General features: G+C 27.2%; 1 protein-coding gene across 5 annotated transcripts in view; it reads right to left on the bottom strand.

The window, feature by feature from the left end:
- Nucleotides 1-1,113: 1,113 nt before the first annotated feature.
- mub (poly(rC)-binding protein mub) overlaps nt 1,114-24,984 on the bottom strand; it is a 313,447-nt gene continuing 289,576 nt past the window's right edge. For 3 of the 5 annotated variants that reach the window (XM_075305125.1, XM_075305127.1, XM_075305126.1), the window contains one exon: nt 16,444-23,859. In XM_075305125.1, the coding sequence (XP_075161240.1) occupies nt 23,274-23,859 (586 nt within the window). In that variant the 3' untranslated portion in view covers nt 16,444-23,273. Of the gene's footprint in view, nt 9,244-16,443; nt 23,860-24,984 lie in introns of those variants that run through there. The other 2 variants (XM_075305128.1, XM_075305129.1) reach the window with 1 other exon arrangement.

Genomic DNA, 24,984 nt, shown 5'->3' with positions numbered 1-24,984 from the left:
CACAGTACACATTAAACGTATACCCCTGACATTTGCAATGGTCAGTTGTACATGTATATAGAAATTAATTTTGTTGCTATAATAATTAACAACAAATTTACTTATGTTTCTTTTCTAAATTTGTTGGGGGTTGCATTAAAGGATTTTTTCTCTTGTTATCTAATAAAAGAAATAAAAAAATTAAATAAAGAACAAATAGCAAATTTTGTGGATTTGTTTCTTTTGTCTATTTCTTTTAAGTAAAATTGCACATCAAAAATGTTGAGTTTTTTATCTTCTGTATCATGGTTTGGTTTGGTTTTTTATCTCTGATATTTGGTTAGAAGAAAAAATCTAATAAAGCCCTTAAGACTATAATTTGTTTTTGTTTTTTTTTTTTTTTATTCAAAAATTGTTAAACATTTAGAAAAATTGTTTTCTTATTGTTTACTATTTTAGCTACACTTTAATATTTGTTTTCATCAATTCCTTTTGTAGATTTTCTGTATTACATCTATATGTTTTAGTTTCGCCAATGTGTTTTTGTTTTTTTTTTTTCTTTTTTTGAGAAAAAGGCATAATTTAATAAAAAAAAAAACGGAGAATTACAAGATATTTGTGGATTGGGATAGGTCAAACAAAAAAGTCCGCAGTCCGAAAGTAGCAAAAAATTTTAGTAAGTGCAGCTATTTATTAAATATAAATAAACAATGCAAGTTTGTTTATTTTGTTTTTAATTTGCAATGTGGTTTTAATTTCTTATTGTTGCAAAAATGTGTACATATAGCTAAGTAAATTTTTTGCTGGTCATGCTGTTTTGTTAAATATTTGGTTTTGTTTTTGGTAAATATTTATGTGAGATGGTGAATTTTCGGTATATATAGAGGGGGGATATGTTTATTATTATTTATAGAAAAAAAATCTCCTTTTGTATTTGTCCATAATATGTTTGGTATTTCTTGAATTTTTTTCTTGCGATATGTGATTATTTGAAAGAAATATGCCTATAAAATATTTTTAATTTTTGGCTTTGTTTGTTTCGTTTTTGGTGATATTTATTTGCTGAATTATTCCTTAAGAAAAAGAGAGATCGATGTAATACAAAATCAAGAGAAATAAAAACAAATTGTTGAATAAGTTAATAATAATTAAACGCCTTCTATTTTATTGAAACATTGTTATTATTAATTATTTAAATATGTAAATATAAATTAAAATTCTTCTTTTGATTTATTAAAATTTAAAATATAATAATAATAGTAATAAATATAAAAAACTAAACGAATAGATCTAAAAAGTGACAAAAACTCTAGAATAGAAATAAAAAATTAAAAACTTGTATAACTTGAATATAACTAAGATTTCTGTGATGACAATGGTATGTTCTTGTTCTATGAAATATGTATGCATTCGTGTTTTAAATGTATGATGTATGGAAGCAACGAATGATTGCATTCAATTGTGGCTGATTACTTAAAATTAACAAGAGAGTACATAAGAGACAAGACAATAATTGCAGTAAAAAACAATATTTAGAAATATTTCTACGATTTTGTTATTTCAAATACATAATTTATAAATCTATTGTGTTTTTAAATATTTATTTTAATTTACAAAATAGTGCAAAATTAAAGCCCAATGCAAAAATTACACTACACCTTGGGTTTTTAAATTTAAATTTAGTATTTAATTATTAAACCAAAATTAAACATAGATATAGATATATAAGAAAAATATAAAGAAATGAAAATGAATTTTCGTCTCATTGTCAGTTTTTTTTTTTGGAAAAAAAGTCGAATTTTTATTTGAGAAAAAACACGAAAATCAACTTTTGTAATCCCCAATTTTAATTACCGATTTCAGTCCATTCACACAATAAATATGTTGTCTTCAATCACGAAATTAATTGATCCAATTCATTTTTTTTATCGAAATGTCTTCAATCACAGAAATTATAGCATCAATTAAAAATTAATTGAAAGTCAATTAAAAGAATTAATTGATGCAATTAAAAACTTAATTGATACAAATAATTTTTGTGATTAATTTTTGTTTCAATTAAAAATCAATCAATTAATTCTTTAATTGAATATTTTTTAAAACTCAATTTAGACTTTAATTGTAAAAATTTTCGTGAAATATTTTTCTGTGTTTCTTTCATTCAATGAGTGCTACCCGATTCTATGTTAAGCTCATTGATAAAGGAACTCCTTCTTATAGCCGAGTTTAAACGGCGTTTCACAATACGGTGACACCTTTTTAGAGAAGCATTGATATATCTAGAAACATCACCAGCTCTAGGAGGGCATTATCCATTGCTGAAAAACTCTTTTGGTGTTCGGTTGAAACTGGGATTGAACCCACCAACGTATGCATGCATATGCATAAGTCGTGTCCTAGAGTGTAAACTTATCCGGTCAATGACAAAGCCATTTTCAAGATGGCCGGGGTAATCCATTTCCCGTAGGGTAGGTATAAAATTGAAAGTCAATTTTTGTTTTCTATGCGAAAGGTAGAATTCAGAGATGGTTGGTCGACTTTCAAGATTTAGAATTCGTATCAGATTAAATATCAATCTCTATCATGCTAACGATCGATTTACACAATTTTAAAACAATTCAAAAAATGATTAGTCGATTGCAAAAAGTTGACCTCGGTTGACAATACCTAAACATGTACTGAAATGTTCCATTTGCAGTGTAGTATTCATGCAAAATTGAAACCCAATATCGTAATTTCATTCAGAAATTGGAGTGACGAATTAATTGACATTGCTACATAAGCTCAGGAGTTTCAAGAATTATGAATATATTTAATTATGGGATCTCAGACAAATATTTCTATGGGCTACATACACTATGACAAGGTGAATATAAATTCCACTACAAACTTACAAAAGCTGTCCGAGTAAAAATTGGGCGTTCAGATTTGATACAATTAGATCTGAAATTATATGAAAGCATGGCGCTATCTGTATGATTGGATCTGTCTTATTTTTGAGATGCAATCAAACCCAATTCCCTATAAATTAGATATAATCATAAATAACCTTTTTTCTATCTGGTCATATCAAATTAGATACTTCAATTTTTACAAGGGAGCAGAAAATCACCTTCGATTTATCGCATTAAACTGATAGAAATTTGTTGTTGATAGCTAAAATAATCAAGATATCGTGGGGTCATATAAACAACACATTTCACTAACACAATAATAATTTGCAATGTTACCAGGACCTTATTTCCTAAATATTTTGATTGAATTTTTATTTTAAAATTTTCAATCAGATTTTTTAAAACAAATTAAATTTATTTTAAATAAGCTGTATTGTCTTTGCATAAAAAAAACTATCATTGAAAATTAAAAAAATATTTCAAAGACATAGTATGAAAATAACATAATGAAGGGCATAAACATTTTCAATAATCAGCCAGAAACTTAATGCAATCCTCAATAAATATTGCGAAAACTAAAAAAGTCAATTTGATTTGGACATCGGACCAGAACATGAACAGTAAACTGTGTTACTTTATTGCCATAATTAAACTGACTTGATGAGCATAGGCAATATTGCAATAATAAAACAATAAACAAGTGCAATTGTTTAAATTGGCTGTGTGGAAATGAAAAATAATTAAATATAAATGTTGTACATATTCCATGTGAATTGTTGTATTTAGTTCTGTTTTGTTTTCTCATGTACATATTTTCTTTAAAAACCATAATAATTATTGATAATATTAAAATATATATATAAATATATATGTAGTTATGTATATATGTTTAATTATATAATGTAATGTTTTTTGTTTGTTTTTATTTTGCATTAATAATATTAAGAAAGTCTTTTATCTTCGCATAAGCTCTTTGGGCTTTTTTCTTTTATTTTTTTGTTTGTTTGTTTTGTTATTATTATATATTTGTAAATCATATACTGGATAATGAAAATGTATGATATGATCATGTAAATATTTATGTATATATGCGTTTTCATGTATGTATTATGCTAATAATTATGAGAATAAAGTATATTTGTATGCATGAATAAATGAAAGATTTAAATACATTAATAAAATGAAATAATAATAAAATTTTGCATTAACTTTTGATTGTTACAATTAAAAGTTTTGAAACAAGTGTTTTAAGAAAAAACTAAAAGTAAAAAAAAAATAACAGAGTGTTTTCATATAACAATTTTTTTTCTATAATTTCAAATATATAAATTTTGTTTTAAATCAGACTTTGGTTTAACAATTGAGTTTTGTTTTTACTAAATTTTTTTTTTCTCTAATAAAACATAACACATTCCTAACAATATAATTGAAGTATTAAAAAACAGAAAATTTTCTAGAAATAAAAATCCAACAATACAATTTTTTATTTAAAGCAGATGATATACATTCATGATCAGAGTAATAGAAGCGCTTACAGTTATGGCAATTTAAAAAGTCTTTTATATCGATTACATGCCAGGAAAATAGTATACGAACACAACCATAGGAACTAACGCTGGGCCTTTTCGGAATTGCAACAACTGACCGGCAACAGCTGTGCAACAAAATAAAAGTTGTGCAGCAGTTTCAGGGCAACGTTGCAATTCGGAAAGCTCAAATTCACTACGGAGACGGTAATTCATATCGGATTGTCCCATGGAGTTTTCATAACTAGTATAGGCAAAACAAGAGTTCGCTTTCCGACAGTCGCTATGATTGTGTTTATATTGAATATTATGCTTTGAAAAATTTACCAACATAGGGCATTGCCAACTGAACAAAGTACGTTACTATAAGTTTCTCTATGATTTAGTTTTTCCCAAAAATAGTATATTAGAACCTCACAATATATTTTTTAAATGTGTAAAAATCGATTCTTTCGAACATTGGAAAAATATAATCGATAAGGCCGAAATGTTTTCAAATTGGGAAAATGGTCTGTTTTAAGTTTTGATAAAAAGAACAATTTTCGACATTAAAAACACTTATTTCAATTGCCTTCATTATGGGAGCACTAAATATTCTGTTCATGCATATGTTATTTTTTTTTTTTATTTCTCCAACTCTTATAAAAACGAAAACACTCTTGCTGAACAAACATATTTGGTTAAATAGATGTAAATAAAAATAATTACAAGTTTTTTTTCGAAAATTTTGGAAACTGTAACCAAATTGAAAGTAAATGGGGTTACATACGACCATAGAAAGAAAATGCCAACATGTATCTACTATTGCCGATTAGGGTAAGAAATTCGAACGAGTTTTGTATTAAATATATTTCTAATAAATACTCTGTTAAAATGCCAGTAAAGAAAAACCATTGAAATTTTAATTTTACACTTATGGGATGTTATGGAAAATTTATAGAATACAGCAGATGTGCAATCTTCAAGTAAATGAAATTTTTATAAATATCTAAACTCCATTTCGAATGAAATAAATAATTTTCGTGTCGGGCAAAATTATTTTAATCAATCCAAGATTTTTATAACACTGATTAGGGATATATAAATTTTAAACAAATGAAATTACCATTTCTTACAAAGTATTTCATTCCTTAGAAAAATCTCCCTTCAGGTAGCGAACAAAAATTTGTAAATGCTTTTATGGCAAAATATTTCAATATTTTTAAATCCATTGTTTTTATAAATTTTTCTGTTGCGAAAACTCCTTCTATTGATGGATTCGAAAATTAAATTTGTCTCAGAGTTGGTAGCTTTTACCTATATTATCCTAACCATATGCCTTTCTGGATAATGGTTGTATTTTTCCAATAACATTTTGTTGTATAGGGAATTCAACTATAAGGCACTGTATGAATTCATAAGATATGAGAAAAGGTGTATATTGTGGTTTACAATTGCCGGGATTTGAAAGAATAAACTCTGAGACGCGTCATATAAATTTCTGGGCAATATTATTTTAAAACTAAACAATTTCATATGAATCAAACTACCTACATATTCCATACAACTCGATTTCCACTGTTCACTACCAATACCAATCCACCAACGTTAAAATTTGATGTTCTGAATTCCACGGAGTTTATAAGCAAAAGTCATGAGGGTGTGGCAATCAAAATTCAAGACTTTTATAATATAACGTTTTTTAATAAAAGTCGTGCATTATTACATTATAAATAAAATCTTTCAAGTTTTTTTTTAAGTGATGACCATTTTTTACCCGGAAATGTATCCATGACTGACAGAATAGAAATTTTTGCCCATGCATTAATTTTACGAAAATTTTGGTGAAGCAGAACATCAAAATCGTCGACTAGATTCATGAATATGCGCCAACGTGGATATGATGGTGTTTATTTTTATTTTGTTTTAAAATTTGAAGCTATTTTTTATACTCTAAGATATATAGTTCACATTACACATCAAAAAGGCGCTTATATATATTGAAGCAAATTGCCCAGACAATTTACATGGAAAATATCTAAAAAAAATTGAATAGTTTCATTTGCCTTCAATCATGAAATTTCTTTAATCATGATAATCCTATCATACACAAAATATATCATCATAATTATTCCAATTAAAATCTTAATTGAGTTTTAAAACTTTTTAACTAAAAACCTAATCGATTAATTTTAATTTTTAATCAAATCACAAATTAATTGTTTAATTGACGTATGGCGACTGATACTCTCATTACTACACACAAAAAATTTCACAAAAATTTTAATTGAGTTTTAAAAAATATTCAATTAAAAATTTAATTGATTCAACAAATTTTTTAATTGAAACAAAAATCAATAACCAAAATAATAGTATCAATTAATTTTTTAATTGGATCAATTAACTTTTTAATTGACCTTCAATTAATTTTTAAATTGATACTATCATTTCTGTGATTGAAGACATTTCAATTAAAAATTAATTGGATCAATTAATTTCGTGATTGAATCAGAAATTTTTTTGTGTACGATTGAAGAATTTTCAATTTTGCAAAGACAAAAAAAATTTTTTTTGCGTAATATCAATAATGTTGTTTTAAATGATTTAATTGACAAAAAAATCATTGGAGCAGTTAATTTATACGCTTTCAATTGAAAATGATTAATTTAATGGGCCAATTAAAATTTAAATAAAGCAATTAAAAAATAAACTGATTCATATAATACATACAAAGAACAAAATAAATATTCAACTGTGATCTAGATAATAGGAAAGCTCTGTGATATTTAGTTTTAAATCTGATTATTTTCAGCAAATTATATAAAGTTTTGTGTTTGTCTCATATCATATGTTAGCGAATAAGAAAACTGCAATAGAATAGAAAATAGAAAATAACCTGACGAAAGATTAAATATTCAATAAAAATACCATCCCTGAAGAAGCTGGAATCGCCCAGCGAAACGTTGGATGACAAAAATGGAATAAATTAATCTTTTATTCGCATTAAAATACCTGACCTTAAAAGCCCAAAAATAACAATAGATGTTTGAAAATAATTAAAAAAAAAAAATAATAAATAAATAAATATTTTTTGTCTTCAACCGCTAAATTAATTGATCCAATTAATTTCTCATTGAAATTTCTTTCACTTCTTCAATCTTAAAGATAGTATAAATCACCAACTTCAAAATTTTTAATGCATTCTATTAAAAAAATTTAATTCCATTTTATTATTTGTTTTTTTTTTTTTTTTTTTAAATAAAAAATTACTTGGATTTTTTTTTTGTTTCAATTCAGTTAACATTTTGGAGATATGTTTTGTGTATGATAGGATTTTTGACAAATGTATGAAGCTAATTAAATTTTTAATTAATACTTTTTCCATGCAATCGATTCCAGGAATTTATTTTGAAGGTATTAAAGCTAATATACGTTTAATGAAAATTCAAAAGTTTTGTGATATATCACACATGTGTAAAATCAAAATCTCAATGGAATAAACTTGATATGTGTAATCATTGCAACTATTTTTAGTTTAGTTGACCTTAAAAATCTTGGACAAAATGGATTATTTTCTTAATATATTTTTTTTGTTTCGCGTGTAACTGTATTTGAGTTGTTCTTGAGAAAATACTAAGGCGTTTCAGTGCATTTTCTTTTTGGCTATCAACTGGTTTGAAATTTTTATTTCCATAAAAATTATCTAAATAAGAAAAATCTATATAAATATTTTGTAATTGAAATGTTTTGCATAGTAATTATAGATAGTTCCGTTTTTTTTAGTTTTCGAGTTATGATATATGTGTATGTATATATGTTTAAAGAAACTAAAAATTAGTTGTAACAGAAAAAAAATAATGCACATTTCTCTCATTTGACTTGATTTTATGTTTATTGTTTTTGTTGTTGCTTTCATGACGATTATGTTTATTAAATTTTTTATTTTATTCAATTGTGATTCTATTTTGCTTTAGTTTAATATTATGTGTTTTTGTTTTATTAAATTCTATTCAAGACATTTAATTCGGAGTTTTTTGTTTTGTTTTATATAATATCTCTGTTTTGTTTTTACTGTTAAGCTGTATTTTCATTAGACTTTTTTTTATTGGTTTTGTTTGTCTTAGCTTGATTTTTTTTTTGTTTTGACTACACTTAAAAATTAATTGCTGTTATCTCTTACGGTTTTTGAGTTGAGATGGACATTGTGGTATTTTCAATTGCCCGCCTTTTTGCTTTCATTGTTGTAGCGCAACAGCAAAATGTCCTTCTCCATACCCAATTTGAAAAATGTATTTTTCTTTTAAATATGTAAAATAAATATAAAATCAAAAGTGTAAAACAACAACAGTTCGAAAAAAATATTTTTTTTTAATTGTTGTTGTTTTTCTATATAGTTCCAGTAATATGTAAATATATTATATAGTAAATGTTGGATTACTTGTGTGTCTTTGTTGTTGTTGATTTTTTGTTTTGCTTCTCTTGCTTCGCATGTTTTTATAAGTAAACTTGTCTAATTTGTTTTATGCCAGATTTTGTATCATGTTTTCTTTTTTGTTTTGTTTAATTTTTTTGCTTCTTCTAAATTCTTTTAAAATTTAAAATTAATATTGCTTTTAGGGTTCCATACTCTGGTTTGAAAAAAAGGGGGAGTTTTCTTCACATTTTATTGTTGTAAATTGTGTTTAAAAAGTTTTGGTTGTTGACTGTAGTTACTACTGCGCAAATCGTTTTTTGTTTTGTCGCCATTCTTGAAAGTGGATGTTCATCATCGTAGATTACTTTAGTGTATGGGGGTTTTGACAATAGCATTGGGTGCAATGTAATGATAACCAGGTATTGGCAGTCCAGCTGTTTCCATGGATATTCTGTAAAAATTAAAAAAAAAATTATTAAATATAAACTTGAATAATTCAACTGAATTTTAGTACATGGACCAACATGATGCAAATTAAATAAATCAAATAAATTGAAGAAAATATATTAAACATAATTAATTAAAAATAACCATATCCTGCATAACTTTGTGCATGCAAGAAAAACAAAATCATTTGGATATGTTCACCGCGGTCATTTAATGCTAAAACTATGGTTACAATAATTATTAATTTTTGTTTTGTTTATGTTAGCCTGATATCAATGCAGGCTGGTTTATCAAAACGAGTTATATTATTCAACAGATTATATTTGAGCCTATCATTTACATTTTTCGAAATCACTAACTTGTTTTACTCTTTGGCAGCACTTACACCCAAAGAAATTTGTTTACATACACAACAGAATAATCTGACAAAAAACAGCAGAAAATCTGCTTAAAAATGGAAACATGTCACTGTTTGCTGAAATTGTCTACTAGCTTTTAAATTCGATTACCCTTAAGTTTAAGTTTGGCTGAAACAAACTAAAAAGTTAAACTAGAGCGTATCGTAACACAATAAAAACAAAATATTCCAATTTGCTAAAAATCTCAATATTTCTGAAATGAACCAGCAAGCAAGCATGTTTGCTGATCACATCTAGGAGCTTATATATATAAAAACTAGTTTTCTTTCACACACAATTTTTTTCTGATTTAATCACAAAATTAATTGATCCCATTAATCAATTACAAAAATTAATTGAAAGTCAGTTAAAAAATTAATTGACCCAATTAAAAAATTATTTGATGCTATTAATTTTTGTTTCATTAAAACAATTTTCTGAATCAATAAAATTTTTAGTTATTTATTTTTTTAACTCAATTTAGTATTTAATTGGAAAAATTTTCCTGAAATTTGTGTTCTTGAAAATATTTTGAGTATAATATTAGAACTTAAAAATTTTACGAATTGTTGTTCGCTAGACCTCAAATCACAAAAATATAACAGCAAACGACAATTTCTTTTGGATTTTTTAGATTAATTCTAAATTGGACTTTTAAGGTCTTTAATTTTGCAAATAAAAAGACTATTTCATTTTTAGCGGGCTTTTTCTATGAGTGTATAGATATCACTGAAATCATTTTTTCGGTGGCGGCAACAGTTTTTTTTTATTAAGATAATTGCTCATTTTCCCAACTCCACTTCCAGGTGAATGTGAATCAATTCCACGATTTTCGTGTCCTACAATCCACTTTCACCGGAATTTTCGTGAAATCAATTCACTTGCAAAAGTCTTGGTGAAAGTTGACTTATGTCCAAGATGGGTGTATTTGCGGTTAAAAAAAAAGTACTCGCGTAAAAAATTTGAAATGTTTTATATTTAATACATGAGTTTTATTAAAACTGCGTCATTTTAAATTAAAAAAAAAAAAAATAAATTATAATAAGTCTATTGATTCCACTTATTTTGATTTCCGCCTTAGTGAATTTTTGGATGATTTGTGCAACCCGGCTGGTTACAGAAAAGTTCAAAAAAGAGCGTGGAATTAAGAACACCAAATTTTCACGTTCGTGGATATGACGTGAATAGTGGGAGTGGAATTGAAGTGGATAGCGGAACATGGGTGAATATTTTATTTAAGATAATATTTTAGACAGCGACCATGTTCGTTTAATGCGGAAAAATATTTTCCCAATTATCATAAAACTTTAGGTGAGCGAATTCTTGTAATTAGGAAATATATTTTTGTCTAATGACGATATCGATTGTAATAAAAAGTAAAACAGTTACGAAATTGTTGGCAAAATATAAACGACTGCGTTTTAGATTTTGGATCCATGACAGCATTACGAATTAGCCATATTTCTAAGATGACTCCATAATTTGGGCGTAAAGACAATTGGGGAAGATGCCGTGCAACAAAATGGAAATCTTAGGATCATAATACTTTAGATTGTGGGCAAGTTCTTCTAATACCAATAAACCCTAACCTAAATGAGATTAATTTTATTATTATTAGTATTGAAAATGTTACATGATCATGAAAAAAAAGTATTCGAATACAATCCTAGCTACTAAGTATCATATCTATGATTTTAGGTAGAAATCGATTTAGAGTTAGATATAGCGACAGATTTGTTTTTTTTTTGCAGATACTATCTGCTTTTTATCATGCTAATTTGCACTAAAAGGCTTCACAGTTTTATATATAGAATTGTGGAATATTAATTAATTTTATGCCTTTGTAAAGTTGCATACTTTTTAATTGAGATCCTCACTAACCTAACTCTCTATTTATGTCCATTCCTTGCAATTAATTATTAATTCGGCTTATCTCCAATAGAAAATTTCCTTAGCCTATTTTTAGGCGGAACACTGAGAACATTATGACACAAAAGGGGAAATTGTTCACAGTGGCACAGAAGTGTAAAAAGCATCACAGTGGCTCAGCGCTAACACTGCACTCATCGATAAAAGTGATTTTGGACCAAATAGTGTAAATGAGCCTTTAAAACTCAATACCAAATTATCTTGCAGGTAATTTAATTTAAAATTGGTAAGCAATTACAACCATAGATATAATCATGAACGCCGTTCACGTTTCAAAAGAATCCGTTCAGGAAAGAGAATCAACACCCATATGGTGTTAACAATCGCGGTGAAAAGAACAGGTAGCGTTAATTATCACAAAATGAAATGTTTACGAATTTGTAATCAGGCATCCATGATTTAAGTTTTAATGGAAAACAAGAGCGAAGATGATTGGTTCGAATTCCGTATCGCAGAACTTTTTATTATTGTGATAGCTTTTTATAAAGTTTTATTATTTGTTTATCTCTTTACATAATGAAAATGGGAAAATCTCTTTTCTTTTGTCTAAATCCTGCATGGTATCATAGCTTTGAATACTAATTTCGAATTTCTCATTTCTACACTTTTTTTAAATTCCAAACTAGTCTATTTTTACATCTAAAATTATTTCGATTCGACCCAGAGGTGTCGCGAAGCCCTGCTTCCAAAAAATTTTTGGCTGGGATTGTAATCGAAACCGTTCGGTGATAAGTCACTATTCCCAAGCATACAGTATTGTTGGGTGGTAGGTCACAAATGATCTTGGTAAGCCGATTTCCCCCTCAACTACTTACCCAGTTTTTGCTGAGTATTTGGGAATTATAAAATTCAAATACTTCAGGTTTTAGTATAAGAAGAGATTTTACCCTGATGTAGAATAGAGCCACCATTGGGATGGGAAAAAATTCCTTTTCGATTCGAGGACAAGTTAGGGAATATAAGGATTACATTGTTATTTTTTTCTTTCTCTATGGCTATACATAAAAAATTAAAATAATTAACAATAAGCATGTACAAAAATAAGAAAGTAACAGCAAAAAACACACAGTTAATTGTTTTTGTTTTTTTTTTCGTTTATTTATATTTAAATGACATTCTAAAATACATATTTAATAATATTTTTTTTGTGTATTTATGTATGCATGTATGTAGTATATGTTATGTATTTAATGTGGTTATAGTGGATAAATGTTGTTTTGTTTATTTTTTTGTTTTTGTCATATGATCTTAATAAAAATTTCTAAGGCTTTAGAGCTTAATTTTTTTAATTCATCCTGTTTGTTTTTTTTTGTCTATATATGGGTATTGTAAATGTATAAATTAAATTATATCTAAGCACATTTAAAGTTACATTCTTTTCTTATGTCAATAATATAATTTAATATTTTGCTTTTAGAAAATAATGAAAATATTTTGAATTCTTCATTGAACAAAACTAAAACAATTAAGCAAAATGAAAAGAAAACTAAATAATAAAACATTTTAAATCTTTATAAATTGAAAGACGCATATTCATAAATTTTTGTATAAACTTTTGCCAATGCGATTGTGTTTTCTTCCATGTTTCCAACAAATAAATGAGATTTTCATAATTACAAATAAAATATAACAAGAAAAATATAATCGAATAATAAATATGTTTGTATATATGTATAAACTTAGTTAGAAAGCTTTGAAAGACTTTGAGTCATGTTGCTTTTTTGTTGTTGTCAAAAACATGTTTAGATGCCATTTATTTTATTAAAACAAAACCAATTTTTGGTTTTTGTTTTATTTTTGCAATACAGATTAATTATAATAATATTATATAATAAAATAATTCCTATCAACAGTTTAGAAAGGTAAACACATGGTTTTTCAACAGAGAATTTAGAGAAAAATAATTATTTTGTTTTATTTGAAATATCCAATATGGCACATTAAAATTGTATACATTTCGAAAGATAAATACAGGCAGAAATTTTATTGTTTTGCTACACAATCATAATTGATCCAATTTGTTTTTTAATTCATATTGCTTCAACCTTCCTTCGATTAATTTGTAATTAAAAGTATTTTACGCCAATAATTTCAATAAATAAATTTAAACTTAGGGTTCACTAATAAAAATAAAATCTAAGAAAAAATCCTTTCCTCTCGAAAGAAATTTTAGAACAATTTCGTCTGCTGTAGTTAACATTGAATTAATTTGTACGGTCATTAAAATTTATACCTAGGTTCATTTTTGGAGCAAAGACAATTTTATTGTTGTGGGGAAAATACCATAAAAAATTCAGATTTTTTAATGAAATTTCTTGGGACAGGAAAATTAGTTGAACGACCCCGTTAAATAATTAATTGATACAATTAACTTGTGTGAGATTGGAGAAACATTTCTTTATTATTTATACTAGAAAGATCGAAGAAAAAAATCAATCAACTTTATTAAATACGTCAATACAAATTCACTTAAAATTTTAATTGAAAAATTCTGCTTAATTTTAATATATCGAAATGATGAAAACGTTTCCTGAATAATTTATGGCAAAGTCGAAGATAGAGTATGTTATTATTTCGAAAATTCGTTCTTCTTGGAACAAGTTATAAACTGAAGAAATAGTCAAAATTATGAAAGTATTCACAAAAGATCGAATAGTCAGTGTTGCAAGTATTTTCCTGGTTTTTCGAGCAAATTAGAACGTTTACATCCTCAAAAATCTGCAACAATTATTGACAAGTTTTTCGAATCACTAAAGAAGGTAAATCATCTTCATTATTTCTATATTTATGGGATATAATGTACAAAAATCCTCAAATTAATGGAAATACCCCGGCAAATCCCCAACTCCAAAACTTCGTCCCCAACCATGAAAAAATCCCCAATACTGCCTACAATAAATAATATAATTTTGACTACAGAGTAGTTAATTTTTAGGTTGTGGCGACGAATATGCACTGTAAAGTTAAAAACTACAATTTAAATTACATATGTTTCATATAAAAAAATTATTATTTTTTCTTGTCAATTTTTTGTATACAGAATTTTCTTCATTCAATTTTTGATCATGAAGTTTGAAAAAGTTTGAATTCTAAAAAGTATCTAAATGGTGAGCGCACAATGTTCCGTACGCCAGACCGGATTAATCGCCAATAAACAATAAACATCGAAACCCCACATCGATAAAATTCATTCCCAAGTCCATATGACACCGAAAGAATTCTCTTCGTTAATTGTACGAAGAACTCTTCATTAACTATTCTTCGTGAATTCTTAATTAAAACAACGAAATTTTCATTCATTTTCGTAACTTTTACGAATATACTAAACGTCTACGAAATATTCTACATCAATATTTCTTCGTAAAAATTTCGTACTTTTAACGAAACTTTCTTCAAATTTCATGATTTTTGTGAAGTTTTTACGAATTTATGAATATATTTCGAAACTTTCCGCGTTAAAATTTCTTCATAAAAAGTACGAAACATTTTCTTAAAAATAACGAATAAGTTTAATTGAAGTTGTAAAATTTCCGATCCCGATATAAAATTGTCTTTGAGAATGTGCTTGAGTGTATTCCTTGATTCTTTTTTTTGTGCATGTCTATGCTACTTCTCATTTGGGTGATAGCATGCTATGAATAAAAGTGAAGCAATAAAACTAAAATGTATTCAAAAACAAAAGATGTAAAGTAGTGATGACATTTTTCAAACTTGTTACTACAACCAAAAGCACTTTGGACTGTAATTTTTTTTTGTAAAAGTTCGATTTTTCAAAAAAGGACGATGGGTTTTCATAAAAAGTACGAAACATTTCCATAAAAAGTAAAATTTTTTTTACAAACTACGAAAAATTTGGAAGAACTTTTCTTCGTAAAAAGTACGAAATATTTCGTACTTTTAATGAAAAGTTTCTTTGGTTATAAAACAATGACAAACTTCGTACTTTTAATGAATTTTTACGTTCATTTTACGAAGAGAATTCTTTCGGTGTAGCAAACAGGATACAATATCCAGTTAAGTGTGCGAAGTCTTTTTTAAAAGAGACCACTGTAGAATAACCGACTGAACGAAATTCCACATTGTTTTAAAATATTTTCTTTAAAAGCAAATAAACCCGAATTTATGATAGGCGTTGCAGCAAATGTCTCTAATATATTCTATTTGTTTTTAAAGAAAGAAAACTTTGTCGAAATTTCGTTCCTCAGAAAAGTGTAGGTATGGTATTATTTGATATTTTCTGACATCGACAAGATTCTAAGCAATTTGAAATACGCTTAACACCAAAGGTGGTCCCACCCGCAGGTGGTGGCCATAAGGACCATCATCGAATAGGATACAAGTTGGTTAAAAAATTGCATCCCGTATTACTTTCAAAGTGATTTTCTTCGGCCGCTATCTTGCAAATAAACACGGTCGATAGACGGACATGAGTAAGAAAATTATCCTAATAATTTCTTCCAAATTTTGCTTACAAGTTTTACACATTTGGTTCGTACACGCAAAAAAAAACATTTTTGGACATGGTTGCCGCATCCATTTAATGCTTATCTAGAGCATGTAATTGTCGCGAAAACCATGTATTTTGTCTTTGTAAAAATAGTTTTCGAGCAGAGCAAAATGTATGCTGGCAATAAGTATTTAAATGGTTCTCAAATGTCGCAAACATGTTCTATTATTTAAATGATAGAATTTGAGACCATTACATGGTCGGGAAAATCATGTACCTGACCATTCAATTTTTCGACTTTTTTGCAGGGATAAAAGTATTTTTATAGGTTGGGTATAGATATGTCTAGAACCATTACATGGCCATAAAGACCATGTACATTTTTTTTTGGGAAAATCATGTACCTGACCATTCAATTTTTTAGGTTGGGTATAGATGTGTCTAGAACCATTACATGGCCATAAAGACCATGTCCATATTTTTCGTGACCATTTGCTTTTTTAAATTTTTTCCAGCGAAAAGAATTTTATAAAAAACATTGAGTAGGTACAAACGGTTTTCATTTTGCGTGTCAGTCATGTGTTGATTGTTGCTTGGAATGGACGCTGAATACGGAATTACTGTGTTTTGTATTAATTCATTTATTCAGAAATGGCACGTGGTTTTATGTGAACAAATAAAAAGAGAAGTGTAATTGAAAAAATATACCTTTTTTGTTCTGCATTTTGCTATATGGTATCTTTGATTTGCAGTTACATGATTTCTGCGTTTGTGCATTTGATGGGCACGAAGTAAATATGGAATGATTACTTATTGTTGAAATTGAACCAAAATATAGTGTGTAAAAATATGTGATATTTGCTTGCTAGGCATTATAAATACAATGAATTATTTTATAAATAAATAAAAAAATAAATAAAGTTAATTTTGTGTTTTCTTTTCTCAAGTGGCTTCCTTTTTTCGACGACGAAAAAAGTTTTTTCATAAAGATCAAAACATTTTAGTTTGTGACCATGTTCTTTTAACTGGAAGAAAAACATTTTTAACGAATACCATAACATTTTAAATCGTGACCATTGTCTTTTGATTCGAACAAAATTCTTTTTATCAATATAATAACATTTTAGATGAGAACAATTTTATTTTTCTTAGAACCATGTTCACTGAGCCAACGTGGTTGCAGGTGAAAATGTTATTTTGTTATTTTGCTATTCGAATATGATTGTGACAATCATGTTTCTTCTCTGCGTGTATCGTTTCTTTTTTACCATTGTTGACAGAATGAGAACTAAATATTTCAAAATTATTACTCTTTTAAACTGTTGAAAGGTCTTCTTATATAATAACTACACAAATGTAGTATTGTTTAATCTAATATTATTATTACTATTAGTAAAAATTATTTTCTGTTTTTTTCTCTTCTTAATAATTATGAGCGAATTGGTCCTTATTCAATCGTTTGTTTTTAGTTTAAATAACTGGAATTTTTTTATCTTTATTTTAAGAAGTTTGCTTTGCATTCATCATCAATATATATTGTTTAAATAATTTCTTACATCTAGACTACAATAAACGTCGTACTATTATTAATATATTTTTTTTTTAATAATATAACTGTAAGAGTGCATGTATGTTTAATTTTTGTTTTTAATGTATGCATATTATGCCAATGCCAAGTAGGCCTATTTGCAATAGGTTTAAAAGTGCACTAGATTTTTGTTTCTTTAGTTTGCTCTACAAAGAATGGAGAATATGATGGTAAGCATGTAATGGGGAGTGGGTAGAATGGTTTATAAATTTTAATTGTATCTATTTCACTATTGCTTATATTAGAGATTTTTATGAATTAACGATTTTTAGTTCCTTATATATGAATTATGTATGCTGATAGATGTAATATATGTTAAATAGTTTTGAAATATGTTTATGTATTAATATGCAAGGTGCATAAGATGTGGTGTATTATGGCATCATGTATCATGACATGACAGAGAATAAGATTACTTTTTTTTATATGTATATGCATATGCATATGCATATGTATGTATGTATGTGGTTAGGTATAATGGCTTTTGAAATATAAACCATTGTCAATGTTTTTTTGTTTTGTTTTTTACAAATATCTAGTCAGCCTAAAGAATTTTTCTTTTGTTTAGTTATATGTTCGTTTTTGTTTGTTTTAATTTTTGGCAATATTATTTTATTTAATACACAATATTTGATCTAAACACACATGATTGCTTCTGTTTTGTTATTTTTTATGTTTTTTTTTGCTGTATTTATTTGTTATGTGGAAATACCATCTAACAAAACTGTAAACTTTATCAATTCCGTAAAAAGACAAATATATATATATATATGTATTTGTATATGTGTATATTTATTATGTATGTAAAAAAATCTAGATATTATTAATGGTCCAAATCAGTTTTTTTGTTAACTGAAACATGGTAATATTAAAGCGATATAAATTTTTTAATTGGCTATGGAAGATATTCATTGATACAATACAATCACAAGTACAATACATACAAGCGGGGATGATAAGGATATAGGGTGAATAGAAAAATGTATAATATATTCGGGAAATGTTTTTGAAATGAAATTCGTTGTTTCATTGTTTGAATTTTAGATATAGCTGTCCAATATGAGCGGCACTAAAACAAGTTTAAAAGAGAGTTTTCTCTGTAAAAATTTGAAAAAAAAAGTAACAAAAGGCCTGTTTTCTTTAAGTACTCGAGGCAACAGTTGTTTCAGTTATCCATAACATCATTGCCCTGGTGTTCAATCCAGAGCAGATCTCGCTACTGGAAGTCAATTAAAAAATTGATCCAATTAAAAAATTAATTGATACTATTAATTTTTGTTTCAATTAAAAAATTTGCTGAATCAAATAAAGTTTTAATTGAATATATTTTTTAAATCTCTATTAAGACTTTAATCGGAAACATTTTCGTGGAATTTTTTTTCTGTGTACTATTCGCTTTTCATTGTCTTAATGAGAATGTTTCGTTGCACAATTTTAATGGGATTTTGCATTAAAAATATATAATTTCATTTATTTGCTATAATATAGTAAACGGCCTAATGTTGCTGACGTATTTATTCCATTTACGGCCATTTTCATGTATATCCGTTAGACTTTAACTCCCAGTTAACAGAAAGTAAAATCGAAATATCTTGTCTCCGGTTAACTTTAATTGAAAAATTTTTAGCAGTTAAGTTCCTAACTGGCATATGGAATATATAGGCAAGATAACAGATATGTACATAGTACGGTTTAAAAGTTCGTTAGCTAACGTAGCACTAACGGAGATTCATGAAAATGGGGGTTAAAAAGTAAAGTTAAATTAACTTAAATTAAGTAATAGTAAAATAACACAAAATTTTATTGAACAAGATTGGGTTGATTTGATTCGAATTTAATTAAGTTAAAAAATAAATTAATTAAGCCATTAAAAAATTTTTACAGAAAAATCTCCGAATTTGGAAAACTGAAACAATTTTAAATCGAACAAATATTGTTCTCCCGATATCAATGTATGATTTTGGCAATTCCTTCGTCTCGAGGTGAACGAAAGTTTCGCCAAGTTTAGTTGAAAATAAAAGAAAGCTTGATTCTTCACTTACAATGAAAATAAAAAGTTCGCTAAAAATATATAGTAATTTAATTTAACAATTAATTAGAGGTCCCAGTGAGGCTCAGTGAAGGAACATTATTGTTTAATTTATATTAAATCTTGCTTAATCAATACAATACAACAAAATACTTTTTTCTTAGAAGGGAATTTAATTACTATTCCCATACCGAGGGGACATCTAATTACTGCTTAAATCAAATTATTATATTATTAATTTTTTTCTTCACAAAATCCTGTTGAATTTATTAAAATCGCGTAATTTAATAATTTATTTAAAACATGCAGCTACGTATATTGAACGTATATTAATTACTTTTTAATTTAATTTGTTTAGATTTAAAATGTCCATTCTCATGAATTATTATTTAGTTTAGTTTAATTAAAATTAATTTAAGCTTATTTTCTTTAATTTTATTGTACTTTCATTATTGTATTTTCATTTCTTTAAATGAACTGCTTTTTCCTTTATGGTATTTGTTAAAATATTACCATATGGCAATTTGAATCCGTTTACGAGTAATGACAATATGTAGCTGCACAGAAAAAATATTGCAAATTTTTTTCTTAAATGCAATTTTTATTTATTATCAAAAAATATTCAATTAAAAAAATTAATACAACTAATTTCTTAACAAAAATTCGAAAAATGAAATTAATTGAATCACTTAAATTGTTTTTCATTACTTTTTTACTTTTTTTTTTTAATTGGCATGGGTGATTGGTATTATCATTTCAAAGACTGGAACAGTTCAATTAAAAATTAAGTGAGACCCTAACAATTACGGCCAAAGTTAAACAATAATTTTTCCGTGTGTAAATAAAATATCTCAAGTTCAGGGAATGTTTACTGATGTAAAATAAAAACAAAAAAAAAAAACATTTTTCATAAATGGAACAAAGTGGCTCAAAACTATTCCATTATGTATTTTATCTCTGTTTTTGTTTTTAATACGATCTCCATCGGCACTATTTTTTTTTTTGTCATACTTTTGCTGTTAGTCTATTTATCGCCTTAGATACTCTTTTTCTAATTTTTGACAGACAATTATTCAATCCGCATAGTCAAGAGTTTAGTCTTACAGTTTTTATATATAATCTAAACTTCGATTTAGACAAAATAATAAAAAATATATTGCATTAGGAATTCTAATACATCTAAATATTAATTGTTGAAAGAAGAATCTATGAATTTTTGAATAATTGTTACCGATTTTTGCACACATTCAAAACAATAGAGTACATTGAAGAGTACGTGAATTCTAATGGTACGACTAGGTTTAAAGAAAAATTTTTTGTTTTTGCATATGGCAGTATATAGTTTTCGATAAATTGCTTGTCTGTAATAGAAAAACACCTCTTATCATTGCCTACTAAAATGAAGATCGAAAGCTTAAGCAACATCGTAAAATATACGAACCGTTAATAGGACATCGTGTAGCATTTCCCCAAATATAAGATCAGTTGTACAGTTGATCATAAGAACAAAAAAATAAATAAATAAATGACTGTAGACTTTTAATTTAGAAACATTCGATTTAATACTTTTTGAAAAAAGTGTTTCTTACAGACAAAAACAAATATGTTAATAATCAATTGAGTCAATAAAATTTTAATTAAAATTTCTTCAATAAGGAAGCACATTTATTGAAGTAACAAACATAAATTCATTCAGTTACTTTGTGTGATTGATCTTTGCTATGAGAAGACATTTAATTGCATTAATTTGTATTTGAATATTTTTCTGTCAACATTAATATTAGTATTAATTGAAAAATTCCCTAAATTTGTTTGTATTTCTTTCTGTGTAGGTTTTGAAATACAAATATTTATGGGAATGAGTATTACCAATGGTGTATTTACCCTTAATGCAATACCTATATATAATCGAAACATTTTAAGCTAATTTATAAGGAACACTGGTTAAATAACATATTTTTTTAATTAAAAAAAATAAATAAATAAAAAAGAAAATACCATTTGCTTAGAAATTCCATACATGAAAACAAACTACTGTGGAGTGGTGTATACTACAAATAGTTGACCACAGCTGTTTGGTGAAAAATCAACACAAGGATATGGTTAGCATACATTAATAATTTCTGGTAAAACATGCGATAATCATTATAATAGGCCATTGCATATATAATGCTAAACTCTTTGATAAAAAAATATATATTTTAAAAATTTTCTTATAATTTGTGGTGTATGAATTGTACTTGTATGTATATTTATATCTATAGTTACATATAAATATAGTGAGAAACAAAAGTCATGGCACCCTTTGGTAATTTCTCAAAACACATAACTTGTGCTACTCACTGTATATATATACATATACATTACTTCAAAATATTACCATATTTCTTGTTCAATTGCCGTTAAAGAAAAAATACAATTTTCGTCAGTTTTATTTTACTTGCTATTATTATTACGTAAACGTATAAGAGTTTAAAGCTTATTCTAAATGAATAGTTTAGTAAAAGATAATATCCCCATTATAAGATATTAGATCTTTGTAAAATACGATATTGTTTTTGTTTTGTTGTTTCAAGTAACAATATACATTGTGTATTGCTACTCTCACACTTCGATTATATTTCCAAACTATTCATTCATCTATAGATATTCTATTCTTGTCATCTTGTTATACTAATTCACTAAAAAACATTTGGTGTACTTTAAACTTAAAGTTAGTATAGAGAAAAAAGGGATTTAGAAAGTCAATAGGGAAAGAGTGAGCATGATCGAATACAATAAATTTCAAGCAAGAACAGATTTCAGAGTAGATAAGAGACACCTCAAAGTGCATAAGAATTAATATTGTGTCCCTTGATATAGTAGTGGAATGGAATTTCGAAAAAAAAAAAATTACAAATAAAAATAAAATGAATAAAAATTAATTGTTTACATTTGTATTAATATGTCAATGAATGTCATTTTGTATTATGATTTTATTGCAAATAATATTGGCTTTTCTCGTATACTACTGTTTTTGCTGTTTGCTCCAAAGAAGAAGAAAATCAATCTGAATTTGATTCAGATTTAATATTATTATTGCCCTTTATTATGTGAAACCTTATTCTTACTTGAATATTGTTGGCTTGGTATGTGGGATGAAAATAGAGACACAGTGAGAGAGAGAGAGAGAGTGTGCATGTATATGTATAATTGTATTGTTCGCGGAGAGAGATTTTAATAGAGAGTGTGATAGTGGTTTCTTTATGTGTAAATGTCAAATGAAATATGTCATTGTCTACTAATTTTTGTTTTCTTTTTTGCGAATAAATTTTGAATGCCAATGGCAAGAACAATTTTTTTTTTTGCTGAAATAAAAAACTACATAATCACTTTACATAAACTACATTCCAATGATAATCATTGATCAGCTGCCGGAGCATCATCATCTGCCAAACAGTCAAAATGGTTCTTATAACCTCTTTCTGATCGATGATAATTAATTTGATGGTTTGAAAAAATTTAGAGCTTCCCAGAAATATTGGGGATGTATTTTGGATTTGATATATAAACGTAAAAGAAACCCATTTTTTCAAAAAAAAATTATCATTAATTTTAATACTCTTCATCGCTCAGTGTATAGGTATGGGCGATTTTAATCATTTCAATAGGGATTGAATTTATTTCGAGCTTTCTCTGGCTCAGCGCTGCCATCGGCATTATGCTGGCGGAAGCGGGATGATGCAAAACTTTTGGAGCGATTGACACCCGTTGTTTGGACCGGTGGGCCACTTAAGGTGGCTAAACCACCTAATAAATCGGACAGACTACCTAAAGCGGTAAGACTGGTGAGAGCATTGAGGGCTCCAGGTTTTGCAAGCAACTGGGCCAAAGGTATGGCCGTGGCCAAGGATGTGGCAGCAGCTGCTAAGGGATTGGCTGTATTTAAAACACTTGTTGTTGTTGTGTCATTGGATGTTGTTGTTGTGGTTGTATTTGTGTTACTAATGTTTGTATTGTTACTTAAAGTAGCTACTAATGCTGCTGAACTGTTTGTGTTGGATGTTGTGTTGCTGTTGTTGGTTTGGGTTGGGGTTGGTGAGGTGGTGGTAGTGCTGTTGCCATTACTATTATTAGTTTGGCTGTTAGTATTTGTCTGTCCTCCATTTGCCGTTGCTGTCGCTGTTGTGCCATTTGTTATGGCAGCAGCATTATTTGCCTCTTGGAGATTTGCCATCTGCAATTCGACGCTATAAAAAGGGATAAAGAGAGAGAAAGAGAAAAGGAAAAATAGGATATTGTTCTTGTTGTTGCTGTTTTATGGTGATGATTAGGTTGTACTTGTAGTGATTGTTAATTTCATATTTTTTTTCATATCACTGACAAAGATTTTGTGGAATTGAGTTGAGGTATTTATTTATTTTTTTTAAATTTTTTTTTGCAGTTTCTCTCAAAGGTTAAGGAGGGATGGATTTTGGTGGATTATTGGGGGATCGGTTTGAATAATTCAAAAAAGTTGGTTTGCAAAAGCGTTCTTTTTGCAAAAAGGGAATCTTAGTTGTAAGAAAAAAATGTATGGATTTGAATGCAATCTATAAAATAAGAAGTTATCTATGTGGCTATGTCAAACGCAATGGTAGAGTGACTTTCTTTGGTCTCCTTAATGTGACTTTCGTTGGAGAAGTGTTCGCAATACACTCATACAGTATGTCAAGAAAGTGTTTTGACAATAGGATAAAAATTATGTTTTGTTCCAAAATTAAATATAATGAAATTTAAAAAAAAAAAAAAAAAAAAAAACTTTTTATTCAATTATTTATTTATTATTATATTTTATTTTATTATTTATTATTTATGTTATTCTATTATTTCTGGAATTTGAAATATTTGGCTATGTCAAAAGACTTTCTTGACATACTGTATGTACATATGGCAACGATGGTGTTCGAAGAATCAGAGAGTAGTAGGAAAACAAGAGGACGGAAAAATAGAGGAAAATTTATCTTCTGCAAAAACAACAAATGTTAACCGTATAGATGTCGCACAATGCCTGCAGCTTTTGTACAACCGACGTTGCGGTCGAAGCGCTGTTTTGATAATTTCTTTATTAAGGCATCGGCAGTTATAATTTCAAATTGTCTGCCAAAAAATTCAATAGAATGAAAAGATTTATATAAAAGAACATTTGTTACTACAAAGTAGGTTCTAAATCCTATTTTTCTTATGTTTCATAAGGCCAGCAGAGAACTGAACTGGGTGACGCCGACGCAAACAGTATGATATTTGAGAGAAGCGTCGACAAAAACTGCATGACATTAGATAAATTTCCTCATGACTGCCACATGTCGCAGTTTCGCTTGACAGTTTCGTTCTCT

This window comes from Haematobia irritans, chromosome 4 (assembly GCF_050003625.1).
Source record: "Haematobia irritans isolate KBUSLIRL chromosome 4, ASM5000362v1, whole genome shotgun sequence".
Lineage (NCBI taxonomy): Eukaryota > Metazoa > Arthropoda > Insecta > Diptera > Muscidae > Haematobia > Haematobia irritans.
The sequence above is the reverse complement of the archived record's forward strand: the minus strand, read 5'-3'. Positions and strand labels throughout refer to the sequence as shown.